Raw genomic sequence first — 19,793 nt, 5'->3', positions numbered from 1 at the left:
TTACAAACCTCTTTCAGTGACTCACATGGTTACATGTCAGTTCTTAGTTTATTGAAAGGCAGAGAAATGAAAGTAAACACACAGTCAATTATAAATCTTTTTAAAACGTTTTTATTCAGGCATTAGAAAAGGCTTTTATCTGGTTCCAATGGTCACCTGCCACACTCTGATCAGGTTGTCAGTGTAGCCAGCAAAGAGAGTCTGTGATGAGAAAAGAGAGGAATTATCAGGCATTGTTTTAGAAGAACTTTACTATTGATTTAAAAGCATATTACTGCCCCCTCATATTTGCAGGACTGTCACCATAAGGTTTCAGATGTTATAAGTGATTGGGAATAATCAATGGGGAAGCTGCTCCAACCAGAATTTATGGCCATCAAATAAGCACAAGACACCAAATCAGTGACTGATGAGATGCAAGTCCAGGAACTCATTCCAGGCAGAAAAGGTTGCTGTAAAACCCACCTGTCCATCAGCAGACCAGGCCAGAGAAGTGCACTGAGGTGGCTCAGCCTTGCTGTTGGTGGTAATGATGTCCTGCCTCAGCTCATCAACAATGATCTTGCCCTCCAGATCCTGTTGAGACAATACAGTCAAGCTTTGCAACAGCAGTATGAAAGTGATATTTCTGCTGAAGCCAATAATTCTCAGAAAGCCCTCTTTATCATCATAGTTACAAAAGGCACAGAGTTTCATCGCTGAACCCTGTGCTCCCATATAAATGATTACTTTTAGTCACAATGAAATAAAAAATGATAATTCTTTAATGTAATATTGCAGTATTATAAATTATTTGTCTGTACACTTTATTCATGTGCCCCCATAAGGTTTTATCAAAATAACTTTTTCCCTCCCTCTTGCAGCATTTCTTCTGACACATTTACTGGCGCTAGGGCGGGACAACCTGTCACTCACATGAGATCCACCAATAGAAACCCACAACCATCCAATCATCCAGTCAATTCCCCCATGAACAAAATAAAGTCCCACCCACCCAATTTTTTTTGTTTTTTTTGTTCGAGAAACTGTTTCACTTGGATATACGTCATTACAGGGAAGACACTAAATCGTAAATCAATTTCATTTCAACTTCAAAATATAAATCCCTTTACATTGAAAGGGAAATTTATCTTATAGTCTTTTACATTATATAATATGAATGAGAAAGGTGCATGTAGATAAACTCACCCAGATCTTGATGCTTGGTCCAGTGGCAGCACACAGCCAGTAGCGGTTGGGGCTGAAGCAAAGGGCGTTGATGGTGTCACCACCATCCAGGGTGTAAAGGTGCTTGCCTTCATTCAGGTCCCATAGCATGGCTTGCCCATCCTGAAATATGAGGACAAACACAAATACGGATTGAAAAGCTAATGCACATTTAATCAACTTCCTAATGATTTCATACAACTTTTTTTTTTTTTTTCAGATCAGAAACAGCCTCTGTGTCATCACATGGAATGCAGATGGCGTTAAGTTTGGGTTTCATCATCTCTTTAACACTAAACCTGGTCAGGTCCAATTTATTAACTTCAGTAATGATAACAGGAAAAAGAATGTATTACCTTTCCACCGGACGCACACAGAGATCCATCAGGAGACACGGTCACTGTGTTCAGGTATCCAGTGTGGCCAATGTGGTTGGTCTTCAGCTTGCAGTTAGCAAGATTCCATACCTATAACAAACACAAATCAAACTGGATGCATTAGCAAATATTAAGTTGATTTATGCAAGTTATCCATATTGTTCACTTGCATGTTAATGGTTTTAATCCATTACCCATCATAATTGCAGGACTTGTCAACAGAGCCCAAGAGCTCAGACAATAAGAATGTAATTTCTTTAATCACAGGGTAAAGTCATTACAAAGACACAGATCAACAATTATAGTTTACATTAAAATGAGGTCTCACCTTGACCATTTTGTCCCAGCCGCAGGACACAATGATGGGGTTGCTGCTATTGGGAGAGAAACGCACACATGACACCCACTCAGTGTGACTGTCATCCTGTGGATGAAAGTTGAAATAAAGGGCTTCAGAACAGCACCAACTAATCTAAACATTAGGGAATCTGTAGAGTTTTTAAAGTCAAATTTATGACATTTTAAAGATCTTCAAATAAAATTAATATGTTATGTCCATATAGAAGTTACAACAAACCCATACAATCTCAAAATAAATCATGCATCATGTTTTCAAGACATGCTTTCCTGATAATGTTCAGGGCTCAGACACACACTGTTTGAATCAAGATTAAAGACATCTCTTTAGCCAAGCATTCACAATTCTTTTCGTAAGCTTGTACCATTTTATCTGATGAAAGTTCCAAATATACATGTTTATCTGTAGTCTAAAATACTATGAACATCAGCTATGCCAATTATTTTGCTTCTTCTGATTCTATAGATTACAGATTGCACCAGCTCCAGTCTGGATCCAGCCTTTGCAAGGTTTTTAGGTGACGCCGTCAATTGCGAAGATTTCAGATGATGGCAACTTTGGATCAACACAATTTCAAAAATTATTCTAATATTGTCCTTATATTGTAATCATTATGAGCACAAGTTGTAATCGCTGTCTGACATGCGTTTCACCCCAAAATGTAAATTCTGTCATTAGTTACTCGCCCTCATGTCGTTCTAAACCTGCGTAACCAATGAGGTTCATTGTTGTGCGTTACACAGCATGTTTGAGCTTCCGGAAGAGGTTTGTTCTTGTGAGTCATTCAGGTTCGGTTGAGCTTCTGCTTGTTTGCTGATCAATGTTTACATGTTTACCGAAGATGAACGAAAGTCTTACGAGTTTGGACAAGAACATGAAGGTGAGTAATTAATGACAATTTTCATTTCGGGAAGAACCATCCCTTTAACTCAGGGGTGTCCAATCCTGCTCCCGGAGGACCACTGTCCTGCAAAGTTTAGCTCTAACCCCAATTAAACACACTTGAAACAGCTAATCAAGCTCTTACTAGGCATACTAGGAACTAGTATTCTTGCTTCTACACCTGCCTGGTGACTACATGACAATAAGCACATAATATTAAATTATAGCTGTATATTACTGCCATACGGACATTACTTTGATACACATCTCTGACTGATTGACAATACCTCCTAAATTGTAATATTGAAACATGGGTTTTCTGTAAAGTGGCTTTGAAACAATGTATTATTAAGTGATGTATAAATAAACGTGAATTGCCCATGTTTTAATCTAGGGCTGGACGATTATGGCCTAAAATCAAAACCACGATTAACTGAACATTTTACCTCGATTACAGTTAGAGCAATTATTTTGTTTGTTTTTTTTCCCTTCCCCTCATAGTTCACTGACAAGATATGTACTGTAAATATGATTGACTATTAAAGGCAGGATATTTTTTCCTATTGAAAGAGTGATCTGACATAACTGCTCACTATCAGCAGTTATTTTATCTATGGTTCGTAACATTTCTTACAGATTTCTGCTCGTTGTAAATCAGATAAAGAAATTAGTACAGTAACAGTACAAGCGATTGCTTGTGAGAATTGGTCATACCGTCTCTCTAATTGTGAAGCTGTGGGTTGTAAATAGCTCCTTAAAAAAGTAGAAAGATATATGCTATAATAACTTGAGTTTCTAAGCTACTGTTTCTTGAGTTCACTGGACAGCACTGACAACTAGTTTCTGGGTTCCTCTATGTGCGCATGATCTTCACATTTTGCGCAGCTACTGTTTGTATGAGTGTTCGTGCCACAATGGAGCTGTGTGAGCACGGTAGCTCGAAATAATATACATCCAATCGTCAAAAATCGCTTGAATGTCCAAACTGGCAAATACAACTGACAAAGTTTAGTGAAGACGCAATGCTCACCACTTGTGCGCCATCACTGTGTGTTGAACTGGTGTTCACCTCCGTGCTGCTTTTATGACACTTTTTAAATCCACTTTTTGCAGTTTAATAAATCACTTTAGGCTGTATTGCAATTCCTATAATACCGTCCGCAAATTTAAGAAAATCTCAAACTTTTGTTACACCTCTAAAGATACTTTTGAATTAAAACTATCAGAATTTAAGACAAAAGTTGAAGACATTTTAAGAATTTTTAGGGACCCACAAGAACCCTGATGATGGGCAAGGCTCCTGGTAAACTACTCTGACATTAAGGATGTCTACCTGGATGGTGTACTTGCAGACTCCCAGGGTGTTCCACAGCTTGATGGTCTTGTCTCTGGAACCAGACACAATCTGACGGTTGTCAGCAGAGAAAGCCACGCTAAGAACATCCTTGGTGTGTCCAACAAAACGGCGGGTTGTAGTGCCCCTAAGTGAGACAAAAGTACAAATTCAGATCAATTTGACATTTAGTAATAATGCTGTGAACTACATTCATTTTTAATCTGACACTCCAGGCAGATGATGGCTATGCAATCATTCTGACCTTAAAGTTGGTTGCAAGTATATTGTAAGTTTATTGCCATTAGAGCTTCACAAGTTATTTAATAGATACAAATTCAACATTCAATTTTTATTTAAAAAAAAAAAAAAAAAAAAAAAATCAATAGATGCAAATAATTGATAAAAATCAACTTGAAGAATTATTGTGTATATAAATTATTATTTAAGAGAGGATCCATTTCTGGATCCATCTCACAAGTCATTTTGTTGTCTCAATTAAAAATTGGGCAGACTCAATTTTTTTATAAATGACTTAGCGCCATAATATTGACATTTTGGTGCTTCTTTGCCCTCTAATAAATACCCATGAGTCACATTCTGACCTTATGATTCAGTTATAAAATGTTAAATTGTTTAAAGAATAGGGTAAATTAAAAATGAACTCAATTAAAACAAAAAAGACAAACAAAAAGCTCATTAAAATAATATAAATACATCCAAGCATAGTGCTATAATGAAAAAAAGAAAAGATAAAAAGAACTAAATATTTTCCTAATAATGTTTAGACTTAATTTTTTATAAATAGGGTCTTTACACAAAACACTGTATGGATGCCTTTTCAATTTTAGGGTTGGGGTTACTCGCCTGAGGATGATCATATTTGGGGTCCATGGCATCTAAAAGATCAAAAAACCCTGACATACAAAACCACATTCTTTGGTACATAAGAGTTTTAAGTTCAGAAACAGCCTCTTTATCATCACAGTGACACAGATGGCATTGAGTTTCATCACCACTTCAAAACCAATGGATGACAGATTTAGAATGACTGCCCGGGACCGTCTTTCCAAATACTCACGTTGTCAGATCCCACAGGCGCAGGGTGCCGTCCCAGGAGCCAGACAGGGCGAACTGACCATCAGATGAGATGACAACATCACTCACAAAGTGGGAATGGCCCCTCAGAGCACGCTGGGGGATGCCATAGTTGGTCTCATCACGGGTCAGCTTCCACATGATGATGGTCTTATCTGCAAGGTGGACAACAGAATATCACTCACCAGATCTTTGACATATAAGCTTTCATTTGCAGATTTTTGACAGCTGGTGGCATCTTACACACACTAGACAGGTACACTGGCTACTAACGTACACTGCTACTGCATTATTATGAACCTTTCCGGTGAATATAAACCATAATCTAAGTTTTGATGGTGCAAAATAGTGGTTTTCCACAGAACCAGAGCAGAATGGACTAATGCTGCCTTCACGTGCTATCGGAAATTTGATAATTCCCACTTCTGAAGTCGCGATGACGAGCTCATTGAATTCAACTTTCGAAATTGGAGGGCGTTCAAGTGCGATTTTACCTAGGAAACTCGCATTTACGATAATTCCGAGAGCACGTGAAGGCAGCATTATTATTCAGGGTAATTTGCCCATGTATTAGGAAACTCATTTGGCTCCAGCGCGGCTCTATGGACACTTACCCCGGGATGCGGACAGAATCATGTCGGGAAACTGGGGTGTGGTGGCGATTTGGGTGACCCATCCACTGTGACCCTTAAGGGTACCCCTTACTGTCATCTGCTCGGTCATTTTGGCGCAGGAAAGAATCACCTATAAAGGTGGATGGAGTTGGATTTTGTCGGAGGTCCAAATCCTCCCTATCTCTCACACTGTGGCAAGAGGAAAAGGAAGCTGCACACCGGAAGCAAAACTCTTGAGGGTGAACCGACTTCTTCAGCTTGCGTTCGCGCATGTGATGACTGATGTAAACAACTTACTGCCATCTAGTGTGTGGATTACGGGGCACTTTCAACAAAGTACTGGTACTGGTTTGAAGGCTGTCATATTTTAATAAATGTTAATAAAGTCCCTAAAAATATGTAATAATTAAAAGAGCATAGCTGCAATGTTTAGAATGTATAAGGTGCAAGTTACTAAAATGGTGTAAAGTTAGTGTATGTAGAGTAGGCATATTGGTTAATTCTTTTATGTATAGTAACATGAACAACACCAAGAAAAATATACAATGCAAACAGTACATTAAAAATAAAAATGTATTAAATGCCATGCTCTGTACTACAAGCCTTTTTGCTTCTATTTTAATAATAATAATAATAATAATAATAATAATAATAATAAAACACCACAGTGTTGCTTAAACTATACTTAAAAACACAATAGTAGCATACTTGAAAATTTGATTTGGAGCCAGGCCATTTAATTTATGTCCTTAATAATTTTAATGATTGTATAATATATGTAGAGTAGACTATCGCTTAAATTAATGTTAACCTAGGGCATCATTACAAGTTACTATATCAAACTTTTTAGCTAACTTGTAGGCCTTTTATTTATTTATAATAAATAGAGATAAGAGACTGAAGAAAACACAAAGGACAAGGAACAAAGTAATTTCCCTAAATCAATTAAAGAAAGAAAGAAAGAAAGAAAGAAAGAAAGAATATTGAAAGAAAACAGGCTAATATTATTAGTCTAACAAGTAATATAATTTCCTATATTGATGATTTTCCATTATTTGTATGGCAAAACATCCCGTGTAATGGTTTTTTTTTTTTGATTTTTCTCATGTTTTTACAGTAACTAAATCAGGCCAGTGTACAGCAGTACAACCCAGCACTTGTTTCTCGCGCGCCCCTGTATAGCGTGCACGCGCCCTCTGGATCCGATGATGTAAGAGAGCAGTTCTCGAAAATTCCAGCTCGAAGGACGCCATTTTGATCCAACCAACGACATCAAGAGAAGACAGAGGAAATAAATTCTCCTTTTGTCGATACAGGACTGCAATTATTCAGGAGACTTTCTTAAGCCAGGTAAGGAATTATATTCATTATTTGATAATTATTTTACTCACGCTATGTTTATTCAGAATAGATTTGTATTTTACCATCTAGAAGCGTTAACGACGTTGCTACTGACTGTGGGTTTTGTTAATCCTAGGTGTGCAGTAAGTATCACAAAATGCGTTTTATTGCGGTTTTAATTACTATTATTATCATCTAACCACTTTAGACTCCTTTACGGAATTTTTAGACTCCTTTAAGGAATAATTTGCTTTATGCAAAGACTTCGCTGACACGAGGTGTTCAGAACAAAGAATTTAAAGGGCCACCGTTCCTGTGGAATGCGGCCTATATATTTTACATTTTGCCCGGATATACAATATATATTGAATGTAAAAGTAATTTAACTGTATTTTGTTTGTTTTATCAGATGAGACAATCTCAGAGAATGCGCTCTCCCTGGCCGAGAGAGGTGAGTCTGGAGGAGAAAATGGAGAACAGAAAAAGACACAGACGAGACTCGCACAGCAGCGAGAGAGAGAATAAATACAGAAAAAATCATCATGTTCATCATCACCACCACCACAAGAGCAGCGAAGGGTGAGAATCAGAAACTTCAACAGAACAGACTCTGTATGCTTAGTTTTTATTTTGAGCTCTTAATCAACATATTTTATGGGGACGTCTTGTACCAATGTTTAAAAACTTTTCCAGGAAGTTACTAATTTAAGAGATGTCAGTCTTTGGCCAGGGCCCATTGAGCCTTATGTGGACATATCTTGGCAATGTATAATACTAGTTTGACAAGTTTGCTCTTTTCTTGGAAGCTTCCTGGAAAACATGATCATGTGACTTCAGTGTTGGCAGTCATATCCATTCAGGCATGATCTATGTCATATATCAGTGTCTGTTTTAAAAATAAGTTAATTACTTAGATCCATCATTTTATTTGCATTGGTTGTCAACAAATCAGGGCCACAACATTAAAGCTGCAGTTCGTAACTTTTGGTGCTTTAGCATTTTATAAACAAAACTGCATACTTCTTGCAGAAGAACATTGTAGCCGGAGCTACTTCTCTCTGTTTGTCTATGACAAGTCACGCAGGTACTGGGCTATTCTGCAGCAGTGGCGACCCGACCAGTCTAAAATATTCTGAATATAAACACTTATTATAGGTGTACCATAAAAATTCAGGATAAGACAAAAACAAAAATGGATTCATGGAGTACTAGCTCATTATATAAATTTGAAAACAGTTATGCACCGCAGCTTTAAGGATCTCTTCCATCAAAAATTTCCACCACCACCAAAAGAAAATACTTTTTATGTGTAGCAATGTATTTGTATATGTAAGGTTATTTATTTATTTTTTTAATTGTATCACATTTTCTTTACACAATTTTATTGAATTTAGAAAACAATAGCCTTATTGATTTTCTAATAGTGCTGTCAAATCTATTAATTGTGGTTAATTGCATCTAATATAAAAGTTATATAGTTAAGATGGCTTATATATACACAGTGTTTCCTCTAGGATTTTTTCCAGCTGTGGTGGCAGGCCTGTTTCCACGGGGGGAGGGGGAGAGTGATTTCCCATGCCCCCTTACCCCTGGTGGTTAAACCTCCCCACCCACCCACTTTCTGAGTAATTAAAAAAAAAAATTAAAACAACCAAGCAAATTTTGAAAGATATTTATTTGCAAAGATTTCATTTTATTACTCAAAAGTATTATAATATGAAAGCCTCCAACATAGAGTGGCACAAAGCGCAGCACAGCACTAGAGCTGTCACTAACGATTATTTTGGAAATCGAGTAATTGTTCAATTATTCTGACAATTACCCGAGTAATCAAACCCCTTGCCGCCCCACTCCCCTGTGCACAGATGTTATGGCTTGGCATTTATCACAACTGTTCGGTGTTTTCAACCACATAATGTTAATTTTAGGCTTCAGACATTTAATACACATAAGTACTAGTAACAATACATTTAGAGTTTATAAAATATACATGGTTGTTTATGGAAGCTGCAATAATAATCCTTGCTATTATAATTAGATTATAATGGGACCACCATCATCACATCATATTCATATTAGATACATACTTTGTGTAAGCAACTATAAAGTCTAGCCTGTTCTTCTCCCAGTTCATTGGACATTTACATCCATCTGTGTATTCTGATTCTCTGAACATATAGCTCAACTACTAACGTGATCATTATATGGGTGCTGCTTACACAAATCATGTTCACTTACACGTATGGCTTAAAATACATATATAATGGCAAGAACACAATAATAATTGATTCAAGTAGCAAGTATCAAAAGCAAGTAATCTTAAGATTTTATTGAACAAAACTGTCAAATTACATAATGTATTGTAAACAATATAACTAATGTACTTTATGTATTATAACAAATGCCTGCAGAGGGCACCAGTGGCCTGACGATAGTTTTTACCCTTTACTACGCAATATAGTCCTTGTTTAATATTGGCCTACAACATATATATTAAATGTCCACTTAATCTTTAATATTTGGCCATTTCTTTTTGATAGAAATGCTACAACCACTGTTATTTCTTGAACAAGAACATATGGACTTAAACGAGGGCTTAAACTTTTATTTTTAAATTGTGATGGGCAGTTAGCACATTTAGAAACATACTGACGTATTCTCCTGCATATGCGTAGGTTTATGCATGACTTACCTTACAAAAAATGATGAACTGCCACACATTGCTTTATCTAAAAAATAAAATAAAATGGGAAGAGTTGTCTTCATGAACAATTATTTATCACTTATAAATGATTAAATACAAAATTAATAGTAGTTATTAAGATTGATGTGGTTTGGAATTGGTAAAATGTGTCTGGAAAAAAAATATGTTCTGAAAATGTGTGTGTGTATATATATATATATATATATATATATATATATATATATATATATATATATATATATATATATATATATATATATAATTTTACAAACTTTTATGTAAGATGCAATTAATCACGATTAATTGATTTTATAGCACTGCTTTATAATCTTCAGCTCAGTGTGAAACAGTCAGTACTCATTGAATTTTGTTGCTGTGTCTTAATAGGCATTACCTTGAGACAAGGAGCTCAAATGAAAGACTGGAAACTAAAGAAAGGCGAGCTGTATGCAAAGACTATGAGGACGACAGCCGTACTGCCTGTAAAGACAAGGAGAGAGACAGAGATCGGGACAAATCTAGATGCCGTGAAAGAGACAGAGACTGGCACCATTACAGCAAATCTTCTGGGAACAGCAGGCGGAGCAGCCGGCACAGACACCGGCACCGTCGCTCGCACCATCACTCTGACTCGGTATGACCACTGTCTGTCTCCCTTTGCCATGGCAACTGTTTGCTTTCTGTGCTTTTCTTTCTTGTTATATGGACTGTGGGAGTTCCTCATTTCCAATATTGTCTGAATGAATGACAGGAAGAATGTTGGATGAAATGTTTACGCTAATATAATGACATATAATAAGATTGAATGGGTTCTTACTCAAGATATAATGTTAGTTTGATATCCACGGCACATAAAATGTTTTTAAGGCACCTCATTCATGGAGGAATAAAACTCTCAAATGTTTTTCAATGATAAATTGTTGTAATTGTCTACTTAATGGTCTGAGAAAGTTTCTCATCTGAAAATATGTTGCCATTGTTTTTCTTCTGTAACACACACGATGTGGTGGGCCCTGTGTGTATCTCGTGGGCTGAATTTGCGTTGGCTGCTCCCTGTGGCCGGGCCTGGCTGCTGCGGGTATCTGAATGGGCCGAATCACTTCCCCCCCCACTCGTGAATGAATGAATGGCGCGTTCTGGTCCCCCACGATTCTCATGGGTTAATGATGATGGTGGTGATGATGATGATGATGGCGGTGGTCCGAAACCCCAGAGGAGCCATCGCAGGAAAAGATCCAGGAGTATTGAGGATGATGAGGAGGGGCACCTGATCTATCACAGTGGAGACATGCTGAGAGCAAGATGTATAGAATACACACTTTTCTGTATCTCTTCTGTATCTTTTCATTTCTTTCACTGCTTATTTTCTGTTTTGGGGTCAGACTAATTTTACAAGCTAATTTTGGGGTCCTGATAAATGCAGTTGTGACAGAACAAGTAGACTTATCCTGATGTGTGTATCACCAGTCTATAGTATTGTCTTATGTTCGTGGATTATTTATGCATTGCTTTTCTAATTTGAGTGTTCCAAAACGCAGCGAAATCTTTTGAAAGGGTTTGATGCTATTGTGTCATTTTTGTTATGTTTCTAACAGTATTTCTTTAAACCCATAGATGAGATTGTGTGCACACTCGGAGAGGGAGCCTTTGGCAAAGTGGTGGAGTGCATTGATCATACAAAGTAAGTCTTCATTGTCACATCTTAGCATGTTAATTCAAAAACAAATAAAGGAAACCCAGCACATCCAGCAGTTTTTTCAACCCAGTATTCAATAATGTATGAAAGAAAACCAAATCATATTCGTCCATTTGGTCTACGAATAAAACCTCATCTGGAAAATCTCAAATTAGATTTAAACATCCTGGAACAAACCCACTTTTGCAAAATTCCTCCTTGGGATATCAAAAAACCCTTTATTTTGTGGGATTTATCAAAGAATCAAAAATCTGAAACACACCCAAATGATTATCAGCTACAATTTTTAGAAATAAGAGCTATTTATCCCCAGTATACTCCAATATACACAGATGGATCCAAATCTGGAAACCAGGTAGCGGCAGCTTTTGCTACGAATGAAGTACAGCAAGGAATACGTATTCCAGATCAAAGTTCAATCTTCACAGCAGAAGCAAACGCTTTATTGTTGGCATTAAAATTTATTGAAACATCTTCACAGAAGAAATTCTTAATAGTGACTGACTCAAAATCTTGCCTGGATTCACTGGAAAATATGAAAACTGATCATCCAACAATAGTCAAGATCTTCATTACATTATCAATGCTGAAATCAAAGGCTTTTAACATCTACTTTTGCTGGGTACCTGGACACTCAGGAATTGCTGGAAATGAGAAAGCAGACAATGCAGCAAAAGAAGCACTATCCACAGAATTAATAAAGTGTTCTATACCTTTTACAGACTTAAAATAAACGATAAAAGAATACATCAAAAATAAATGGCAATCAGAATGGGATCAATGTCTAAATAATAAGTTGCTTGAAATAAATCCTGATGTGAGGAAAAAACATAATTCCTATTTTGATGAACGATGGAATCAAGTTATATATACAAGATGTAGAATAGGACATTCAAAAATGACACACCAATTTTTACTCTCAGGAGAAAACCATCCAAAATGTTCATCTTGTCAAAATCCATTGTCCATTAAACATATCCTTTTAGACTGTATTACATTTACCCCTGTGAGAAACCGTTTTTACTCTGTTGATAGTTTTGAAAAGGTTTTTAATCAAGTGAGCCCAAGCATGGTTTTAAGATTTTTAGAGGAAATAAATTTGAAACATCTTTTTTAATCTTCCTTTGATTTAATTATACTTTATTCTCGCCATGAATATAGCCTTTGAAGCTGGTATGGCGTTAAAAAAGAAAGAAAGAAAGAAAGCATGTTAATTCATTGCTTTTGTGTTTTACACCTGACCCATATTGTTTAAAATAATTTCTTAAAACTGATTGTGACTTAATAAACTTCAAAAAAAATGAAAACATCATTAAATCTTTTTCCCTCTGTATTGTGACGTACACGCACTGTATGAAAATAACCCTACTCTGGTTAAATCTTTATTTTCAAAACCTTTTATATAGGTTTTTAATTGGATCTTTTTATAGTATTTTAACGTGTATCTCACCAAAAAAATTGCCAATGAACTTGGCGTGTACGTTTGGTGTTGTAACAAGCAAAATAAAATGCCACTGGGGTAAGCAAAATAATCTTATTTTAAACCGAACACAAGATTATTTTGCTTACCCTGTTGGCAGATTATTTTGCTTGTTTTAAGGAAAAACTCTTTTGACTTATTTTTTTCTGAAAACAAGACAATAATTTTTACTTGTCTTAAATTCTTAAATCAAGAGTTTTTAGATATTGGACTAGAAACAAGACAACAAATCTAAGTAAGAAAAGCATTTTTTTGCAGTGTAATTATGATGTCTTTACATTGCTGTCTTCAGGGCATAAAGTTTTCCAGCACCGTGCCGGATCTCCGGTGTGCGGCATTTGGCTGCGGGAAAAAAATGTATGATGAGAGTTTTAGTTGATAGCAGCCTACTTTTGACAGCTGATTTCTGAGGGACGCAAGAGAAACGCGGCTATTTGATTTACGAACGCGCTGCTCATTTAATAGTTTTCACCCATTTGTGTTACATATTGTTTATCTCGCAAGGTTTAAAACATTTAAATACATATCAAATAGTAGAAAATGTTTAATGCTGTATTTTATTGATGTATTAGAATAATTTTGACAAAGCTCTGATTTCTGAGAGACGCAAACAGCGCGGCTATTTAATTTGCGCTGATCTCAGTTTACACTCATTCGCTTCACACACATATTAGCCTGTTGCTTAATAATTTTAGAGATTTATGTTTCCTATACACTGGAGTGAGACCATGGATGTCTCTCGAGCTGTCGCAATCTTTGTTGGCACTCTGTGGAGTGACAGATCACGGTACCGCTTCAGTTCACGCAGAGAGCACATGAACCGACCACATACCTGTCAACACTCCCGTTTTTGCTGGGAGTCTCCTGTATTTCACACCCATCTCCCACCCTTCTCCCGTTTTGCTATGGCCCAAACCTCTTTATAAGAAGAATAATCAAATATACTATTCCAAGGCTGTCCAGTTGCCAGCTCTTGTATGAAAAGCATTCTACTTGCACAATCGACACATCGTGATATATGCGCAGTTGAATTGAAAAGTTGAATCAAGGAACAAATCATTTTCAAATAATGTTTTTATATTTAGCTTACAAATCGATTAATTTGAACCTTTTAAATAATATAATGATGTACAAACTGTTGCTCCCGTTTACAGCATTAGTTGAGAAGTTTTTTCTTTGAGGAAATTTGCCATGTACTTAACCTTATAGGCCCCAAATAATCACATCAAAATCAAATGGCAAGCTCCTGAATCGAAATTGAATCAAATTGTGAAATTTGTCAATGCCCAGCCCTAGTGTCAATATATACAGTGTATATATATAATTTTTTTTTTTTTTTTACTTGAATTAAATGTTGTTTTTTCCATTTATTTTCTTTGTCAAAGTGCACCAAAACGCTTCATTTAAATGTGAAAATTACAAAAATGTTCTCATGGGGGAGGAGGCCCCTACACCCCCAACAATTTAGTTTGTATGCGTCACCTTTTTAACCTCGAGTTTGCAGGTAGGCCTGCGTAGTTTGAAGGAAAATAATTTTCAAATAATGACTTTTTTTTTTCTTTTTTTTTTTGTTGCCAAAAAACCCTGCATATGTGGTTTAGAGTATCGATATATCTGCTCTTTCTGATGAAAACAAGAATGATAACTGAATTAGCATCCATACCAATGGGTGATATTGTTCTGTTTATTAGTTTTGTCGTCTGCCGCTTTAAATGCTCGAGCTCTTTAAAGTCTGTTGGTTTCTGATTGGCTGTCATTGTTTTTATTCATCAGCTGGAAAGAAAATCATCCTGAAAGTGATTGCAATGATATTGTTTCTTTTAGTGTTGTCAAAAGTACCGGTAATTTTGAAAATGTGACGATACCAGCATTTCTGTAGTACCGGTAGTACCGAGATTCCGGGTATATTCGGTACCCACTGATTGGGCTGTGCCAGTATTTACGTGAATATGACACGAGTGAAGCACAAAGCTTTGTTTACAAAAGAAATAATAGGTTAGCAATTAAATGTGACGTGACATCGCATCGCAACAACATTTAGGTTCATGCTGAGTGAGAGAGGTGCGTGAGTCCATAAATTTAAGCTTTGTATTCTGTTTTGCGAATCGTGATCTGTTCACCTGATTAGCAGAGAATTTAACAATATTCTATTAGTTATTCCACTGAACATGCAATCTCTGTTTATTTTCCCAAATCTTCACTCAAGCAGGGGATTATAAACGTTTCTTTCGTTCGCATTTAGGCCTATTATAGGCTATTCACATTCTTTACTGTGGTAAAGTAGAAAAAACACCGTAGGACAGAAACCTTTTTGCTTGCACGTCAATTTCTATTTAACACAGTTTGTGCTCGTTATTGGACTTTATAAGGTGCATCAAGTTTATTTGTCTATAGCGTGTTTCAGACACGCTGGTGATTTTTACTTTTGCTTTTAGTTTGACAAAGCAAAACCAAACATAGCCTGAATATCTTGCCCCTGTGGAGGATAAAACTCGCTCTTCAGACCTTTTACAACGAGTGTCAGTTGCTTGTAACGTCAGGAGATAACGTGAAGATATTATTAAAGAGAAATGGTCTCTTTCCTGCTCGCATCCTCATCCCTCTCAAAGCGCAGAGCGGTGGCTATATCAAAGACTATAATAACGGGACTTTGGCTATATCTTTGTCTGGAAATAAAAAACAAATGTTTTTAAAATAATATTTAGGCTAACTTTCTTATTTAGGTTACCATTATTTACCACTATTTATTTCATAGTTTTACAGGCTAGTGTGTTGTTTCACTGACGGAATAGCTAAAATAAACACGCACGTCTGTTACCCCTGTTGAAAAAACCAGCAAAAAAAATAAAATAAATAAATATATATATATATATATATATATATATTTCAAAATTTATTTTATTGAGGTAGCCTATATATACATACATAAACATACACATATACACACACTCCAAATCATATTTAATGTTTTTAAAATAGGCTATATAAAATAGTAAAATAGTTCCAACAGATTTTTCTGTGGTACCGAAATTGGTACCGAGAACCGTAAAATTTTCATGGTATCGGTAACGACTACTGGAATTTTGGTACCGTGACAACACTAGTTTCTTTGCTGTTATTGTTGTAGTTGTGGTTTGGACTTTTTTTTTTTTTATATTTAGAATGATTTTTAGAGCTATATCTTTATTGTTATCATTTTAGTTATCCTTAGTGTGAACTACTCACTGATTGAGAAGTCTGGCACACATTGTTTCACTGGAATTCTTTTGATTTAAGAATTAAAATGAAAGGATAAAAATGAAACCTACGTATTAGGGGTGGGACGGTTCAGATTTCTCACGGTTCGTTTTGTCACAATTTTAGTGTCACGGTTTCGGTACAGTTTGGGATGTGCTATGCTCAGTAAAAAAATAGGACAATTGTCATATAAAGATAAAGAAAATAAAAACAAATAATTTAACTACAAGAAACGGCACAAATACATGAGAGCTAAGATACAAATAAAACAATGCTTTAAAGGTTTTTCAGCTAACAGCTTTCAGGTACAGAAATTGAATAAAGTAATCAAATTTAAAATAACACTGCATATAAACTTTTTTTTTTTTTTTTTTTAACTCTGAACCGTCCCACCCCTAATATGCATTTAGGATCAACAAAATAGGGTGAATTTTAATTTAATGCAGATTTTAAATGTTAAGTGTTTTTTGAGAAATGCTTTGATATACTAACCAGTAATAAATGTTTTTTTTTTTTTTTGGTTTAATGTGTAATTGATATTACTGTATGTTGCTATTGCAGGGGAGGAGCTCGCATTGCGCTGAAGATCATTAAAAACATTGAGCGTTATCGTGATGCAGCTCTGTCTGAGGTTGAGGTGCTGGAGCAGATTAACTCACTTGACTGTGACAGACGATAGTAAGTGTGAAAGCAGATAAAAAGGAGATCTCCAGTAATTTATACCTCTGTGATGCATGGCTGTGAAATATATCACACTTAATTTGAAATTTACAGCCTCTTGGGTTTAACGATGTCCAGACTACATATTAGCAGTGCAGTATTTCACATCCACTTTTTCCTTTCTCTAGTGCTTGTGTGCGGATGTATGACTGGTTTGATCACCACGGGCACGTCTGCATTGCCTTTGAGCTGCTGGGCTTGAGCACGTATGATTTTCTGAAGGAAAATAACTTTCAGCCCTTCTCTATCAACCACATCAGGCACATGGCCTACCAGATCATCAGAGCAGTCAGATGTGAGTCATGGGTATTGTTTGATTGCATCTTTTTTTTGTGTGCTTTGGATGAAACACTGATTTAATCTTTTGCTTTTCTTTGATTTCTTTGTGTTTCAGTTCTTCACAAGAATAAGCTTACACACACTGACCTGAAACCAGAGAACATCCTCTTTGTTAATTCAGAGTATGACATCAAGTACAATTCGAAAATGGTAAGGAGAGGCACTGATCCCATTCAGACCAGTGTTATATACTTATATAGTTTTTATAAATATTTTAATATTTGTTTTTGTTTTAGTAATTTAATTTCATGCTTTCTAATATAGTTTTTTTTTTTTTTTTTTTTAGTTTGTCATTTTATTACTTAAACTTAAATGAAAATTTGAATTGTTATCTTAGCATCTAACTGAAATTTAAGTTTTTAATCTTTAATTTGAAATAAATTTTAATGAAATTTGTTTCCAAAATCTTTTGTAATAGTTTAGAAATAACAGCACTGATTCAGACTTGCTCTGCCACTGTTTATTGTGTATTAATCAATAGTGTTTTGAATTACAGAAGAGGGATGATAGAACTCTGAAGAACCCTGATGTGAAAGTAGTTGATTTTGGGAATGCAACGTACGAACATGAGCATCATACATCTGTGGTGTCCACACGACATTACCGAGCTCCAGAAGTTATTCTGGGTAAGCAGTTATGAATGCATTGTTTTTATTTATACATTCTCTGACACGTTGATGGCACACATGCTGTGATTTGCATGTATTGTGAGTTATAACAGAGATGTCTGTTTCATACAGATCTGGGCTGGAGTCATTCCTGTGATGTGTGGAGTGTGGGATGCATTCTTATTGAGTATTATCTGGGATCGACTCTGTTTCAGGTCATTGTCATTTGAGTTTCAATTAGTTAAATTATGTTAATTTTGGGTACATGTGACTTGTTGATTCAGCACCTTAGTAATTTGTGGTCTTTGAAAATTTTAGACGCATGACAGTAAAGAGCATCTGGCCATGATGGAGCGAGTTCTGGGCCCCCTACCTACCCACATGCTGCAAAAAACAAGGTAATATTTCTGTAAATTAATTGCTGTGTTTTTGCAGGGTTTCTGGAAATATCAGGGGTTTTAAATCTCTAAATTCAAATTTTATCTAGTTATTCTTTATAATATAACACATAATGTTATTTCAACAACTAGAATTTGCTGTTCATGTGTGAAATCTTTATAAAACTATTCAGTTATGAATACCTGAAGAAAAGTCATGAAATTATGTCAAAAGGATTTGTAATCTTGCTTGTGGTATCTGAAAAGCTATTACTTTAATTTTCTCAGTTTGATTTGTTTGCAGAATGTTTCTATTGTTTGAACTGGCCTTTTATTAGTTTTGATACCACATGCTGCTTTTGTTTTATTAAAATGGGTATTTTTCTCATTATGCAGGAAGACCAGGTATGTTCGTCATGATAAACTGGACTGGGACATTCACAGCTCCATGGGACGTTACGTCAGGAAGCAGTGCAAGCCCCTGAGAGTAAGTTTATCGTTCAAGTCATTGTTTTATAAGTCAAGTTACATGGAGTCAGTTGAAGTTTTGTTTTTACTTTAAACCATGAAGGCATTTAGAAACAAACAACTTTTGGATTGCTACTGACTTTTTATTAATAATTGTTTCTTGCAGCAATACTTGGTCTCCAGTAGCTCTGAGCATGAGCAGCTGTTTGATCTCATAGAGAGGATGCTTGAATATGACGTCACAAAGAGGATTACCCTGGATGAAGCCATCAAACACCCTTTTTTCAACTGCATCAAGAAGAGCAAGAAATAATTTCTGTCCTTTTGCTGTAGTTCCTCTCTGAGAGAGGCCATTTCAGTTGACTGTATCAGTCCTCTGTATAGATCATACACTGCTCTTTTCTCATTGTTTATATTTATTGTGCTTGTTCAGTTTAGGTTATGTGACCTTTTTGCTCTCGAGTTCTCCACTTATTTGTAACTGTATCACATGACTTGATTATAGTGTGTAACTGTAAAGGTGCTGGGTTTTGGGTATTTGGTGTGTAGGATGCTTGTATAATTGTCATAGATTTGTTAGCATTATCAATATGAGCCTAGTGATATTTGTAAATGTCTTTTCAGTTGTTTTCTTTCACTTGATTTTTAAATAAAGGCAGTTCCTGATCTGAATCATTTGTCTCATTGAGGTGTAACGTTCTCATGCGGTCAATTGGTGGCAGCAGATCGCAACTCTAAATCTTCACATTTCAGGTTGTGCGTTTGAGTCCAGGCCGGCATTTATGGGTCTGATTTAATAATATAATCGGGAAGGGAGCCTTCAGTAGATCTGACCCACCTTAGGACAGTCAAAACATGGTTTGGGGTAATTCCTTTTTAAAAATTACATTTATAAAATATGTTTACAAATGTTTTACAACGCTCAAGTTACAGAAATCGCATTTGCCTGAGGAGG

At 35.9% G+C, this 19,793-nt stretch overlaps 2 protein-coding genes across 3 annotated transcripts; one reads left to right on the top strand and one right to left on the bottom strand.

Annotated features, from left to right (window-relative positions):
• Window positions 1-95: 95 nt before the first annotated feature.
• Window positions 96-6,088, bottom strand: rack1 (receptor for activated C kinase 1). The gene is made up of 8 exons (XM_048176257.1): window positions 5,869-6,088; window positions 5,238-5,409; window positions 4,157-4,304; window positions 1,912-2,007; window positions 1,563-1,673; window positions 1,189-1,329; window positions 466-576; window positions 96-201 (listed from the first exon to the last, which is right to left on the bottom strand). The coding sequence occupies exons 1-8, from the start codon at window positions 5,975-5,977 to the stop codon at window positions 136-138; spliced, it is 954 nt and encodes a 317-aa protein (XP_048032214.1). The 5' UTR covers window positions 5,978-6,088; the 3' UTR covers window positions 96-135.
• Window positions 6,089-7,060: 972 nt separating this feature from the next.
• Window positions 7,061-19,510, top strand: clk4a (CDC-like kinase 4a). Of its 2 annotated transcripts, XM_048176238.1 has the most exons (13): window positions 7,061-7,218; window positions 7,619-7,788; window positions 10,301-10,547; window positions 11,127-11,217; window positions 11,528-11,594; window positions 16,888-17,004; window positions 17,175-17,341; window positions 17,441-17,535; window positions 17,882-18,011; window positions 18,126-18,208; window positions 18,312-18,391; window positions 18,767-18,857; window positions 19,005-19,510. In XM_048176238.1, exons 2-13 carry the CDS (start codon window positions 7,619-7,621, stop codon window positions 19,149-19,151), a joined length of 1,485 nt encoding a protein of 494 aa, XP_048032195.1. In that variant the 5' UTR covers window positions 7,061-7,218; the 3' UTR covers window positions 19,152-19,510. The 2 variants fall into 2 exon arrangements, with proteins under 2 accessions (XP_048032195.1, XP_048032196.1); XM_048176239.1 differs by lacking the exons at window positions 7,061-7,218; window positions 7,619-7,788; window positions 11,127-11,217 and having other exon boundaries at window positions 10,408-10,547.
• Window positions 19,511-19,793: the final 283 nt, after the last annotated feature.

The sequence above is a fragment of the Megalobrama amblycephala genome, linkage group LG23 (genome assembly GCF_018812025.1).
Source record: "Megalobrama amblycephala isolate DHTTF-2021 linkage group LG23, ASM1881202v1, whole genome shotgun sequence".
Classification (NCBI taxonomy): Eukaryota; Metazoa; Chordata; class Actinopteri; order Cypriniformes; family Xenocyprididae; genus Megalobrama; species Megalobrama amblycephala.
This window is presented reverse-complemented; position numbering and strand designations above follow the sequence as displayed.

Excerpts from the sequence above, each read along its gene's own strand:
- rack1 (XM_048176257.1), bottom strand. The coding sequence starts at position 5,977 with ATGACCGAGCAGATGACAGTAAGGGGTACCCTTAAGGGTCACAGTGGA. Across the intron at positions 1,330-1,562 it reads TGTGTGCGTCCGGTGGAAAG|GATGGGCAAGCCATGCTATG; the intron begins GTAATACATTCT and ends CTCATATTTCAG. Across the intron at positions 577-1,188 it reads GACCAAGCATCAAGATCTGG|GATCTGGAGGGCAAGATCAT; the intron begins GTGAGTTTATCT and ends TTGTCTCAACAG.
- clk4a (XM_048176238.1), top strand. The coding sequence starts at position 7,619 with ATGAGACAATCTCAGAGAATGCGCTCTCCCTGGCCGAGAGAGGTGAGT. Across the intron at positions 10,548-11,126 it reads CGCACCATCACTCTGACTCG|AGGAGCCATCGCAGGAAAAG; the intron begins GTATGACCACTG and ends CCGAAACCCCAG. Across the intron at positions 18,392-18,766 it reads CACATGCTGCAAAAAACAAG|GAAGACCAGGTATGTTCGTC; the intron begins GTAATATTTCTG and ends CTCATTATGCAG.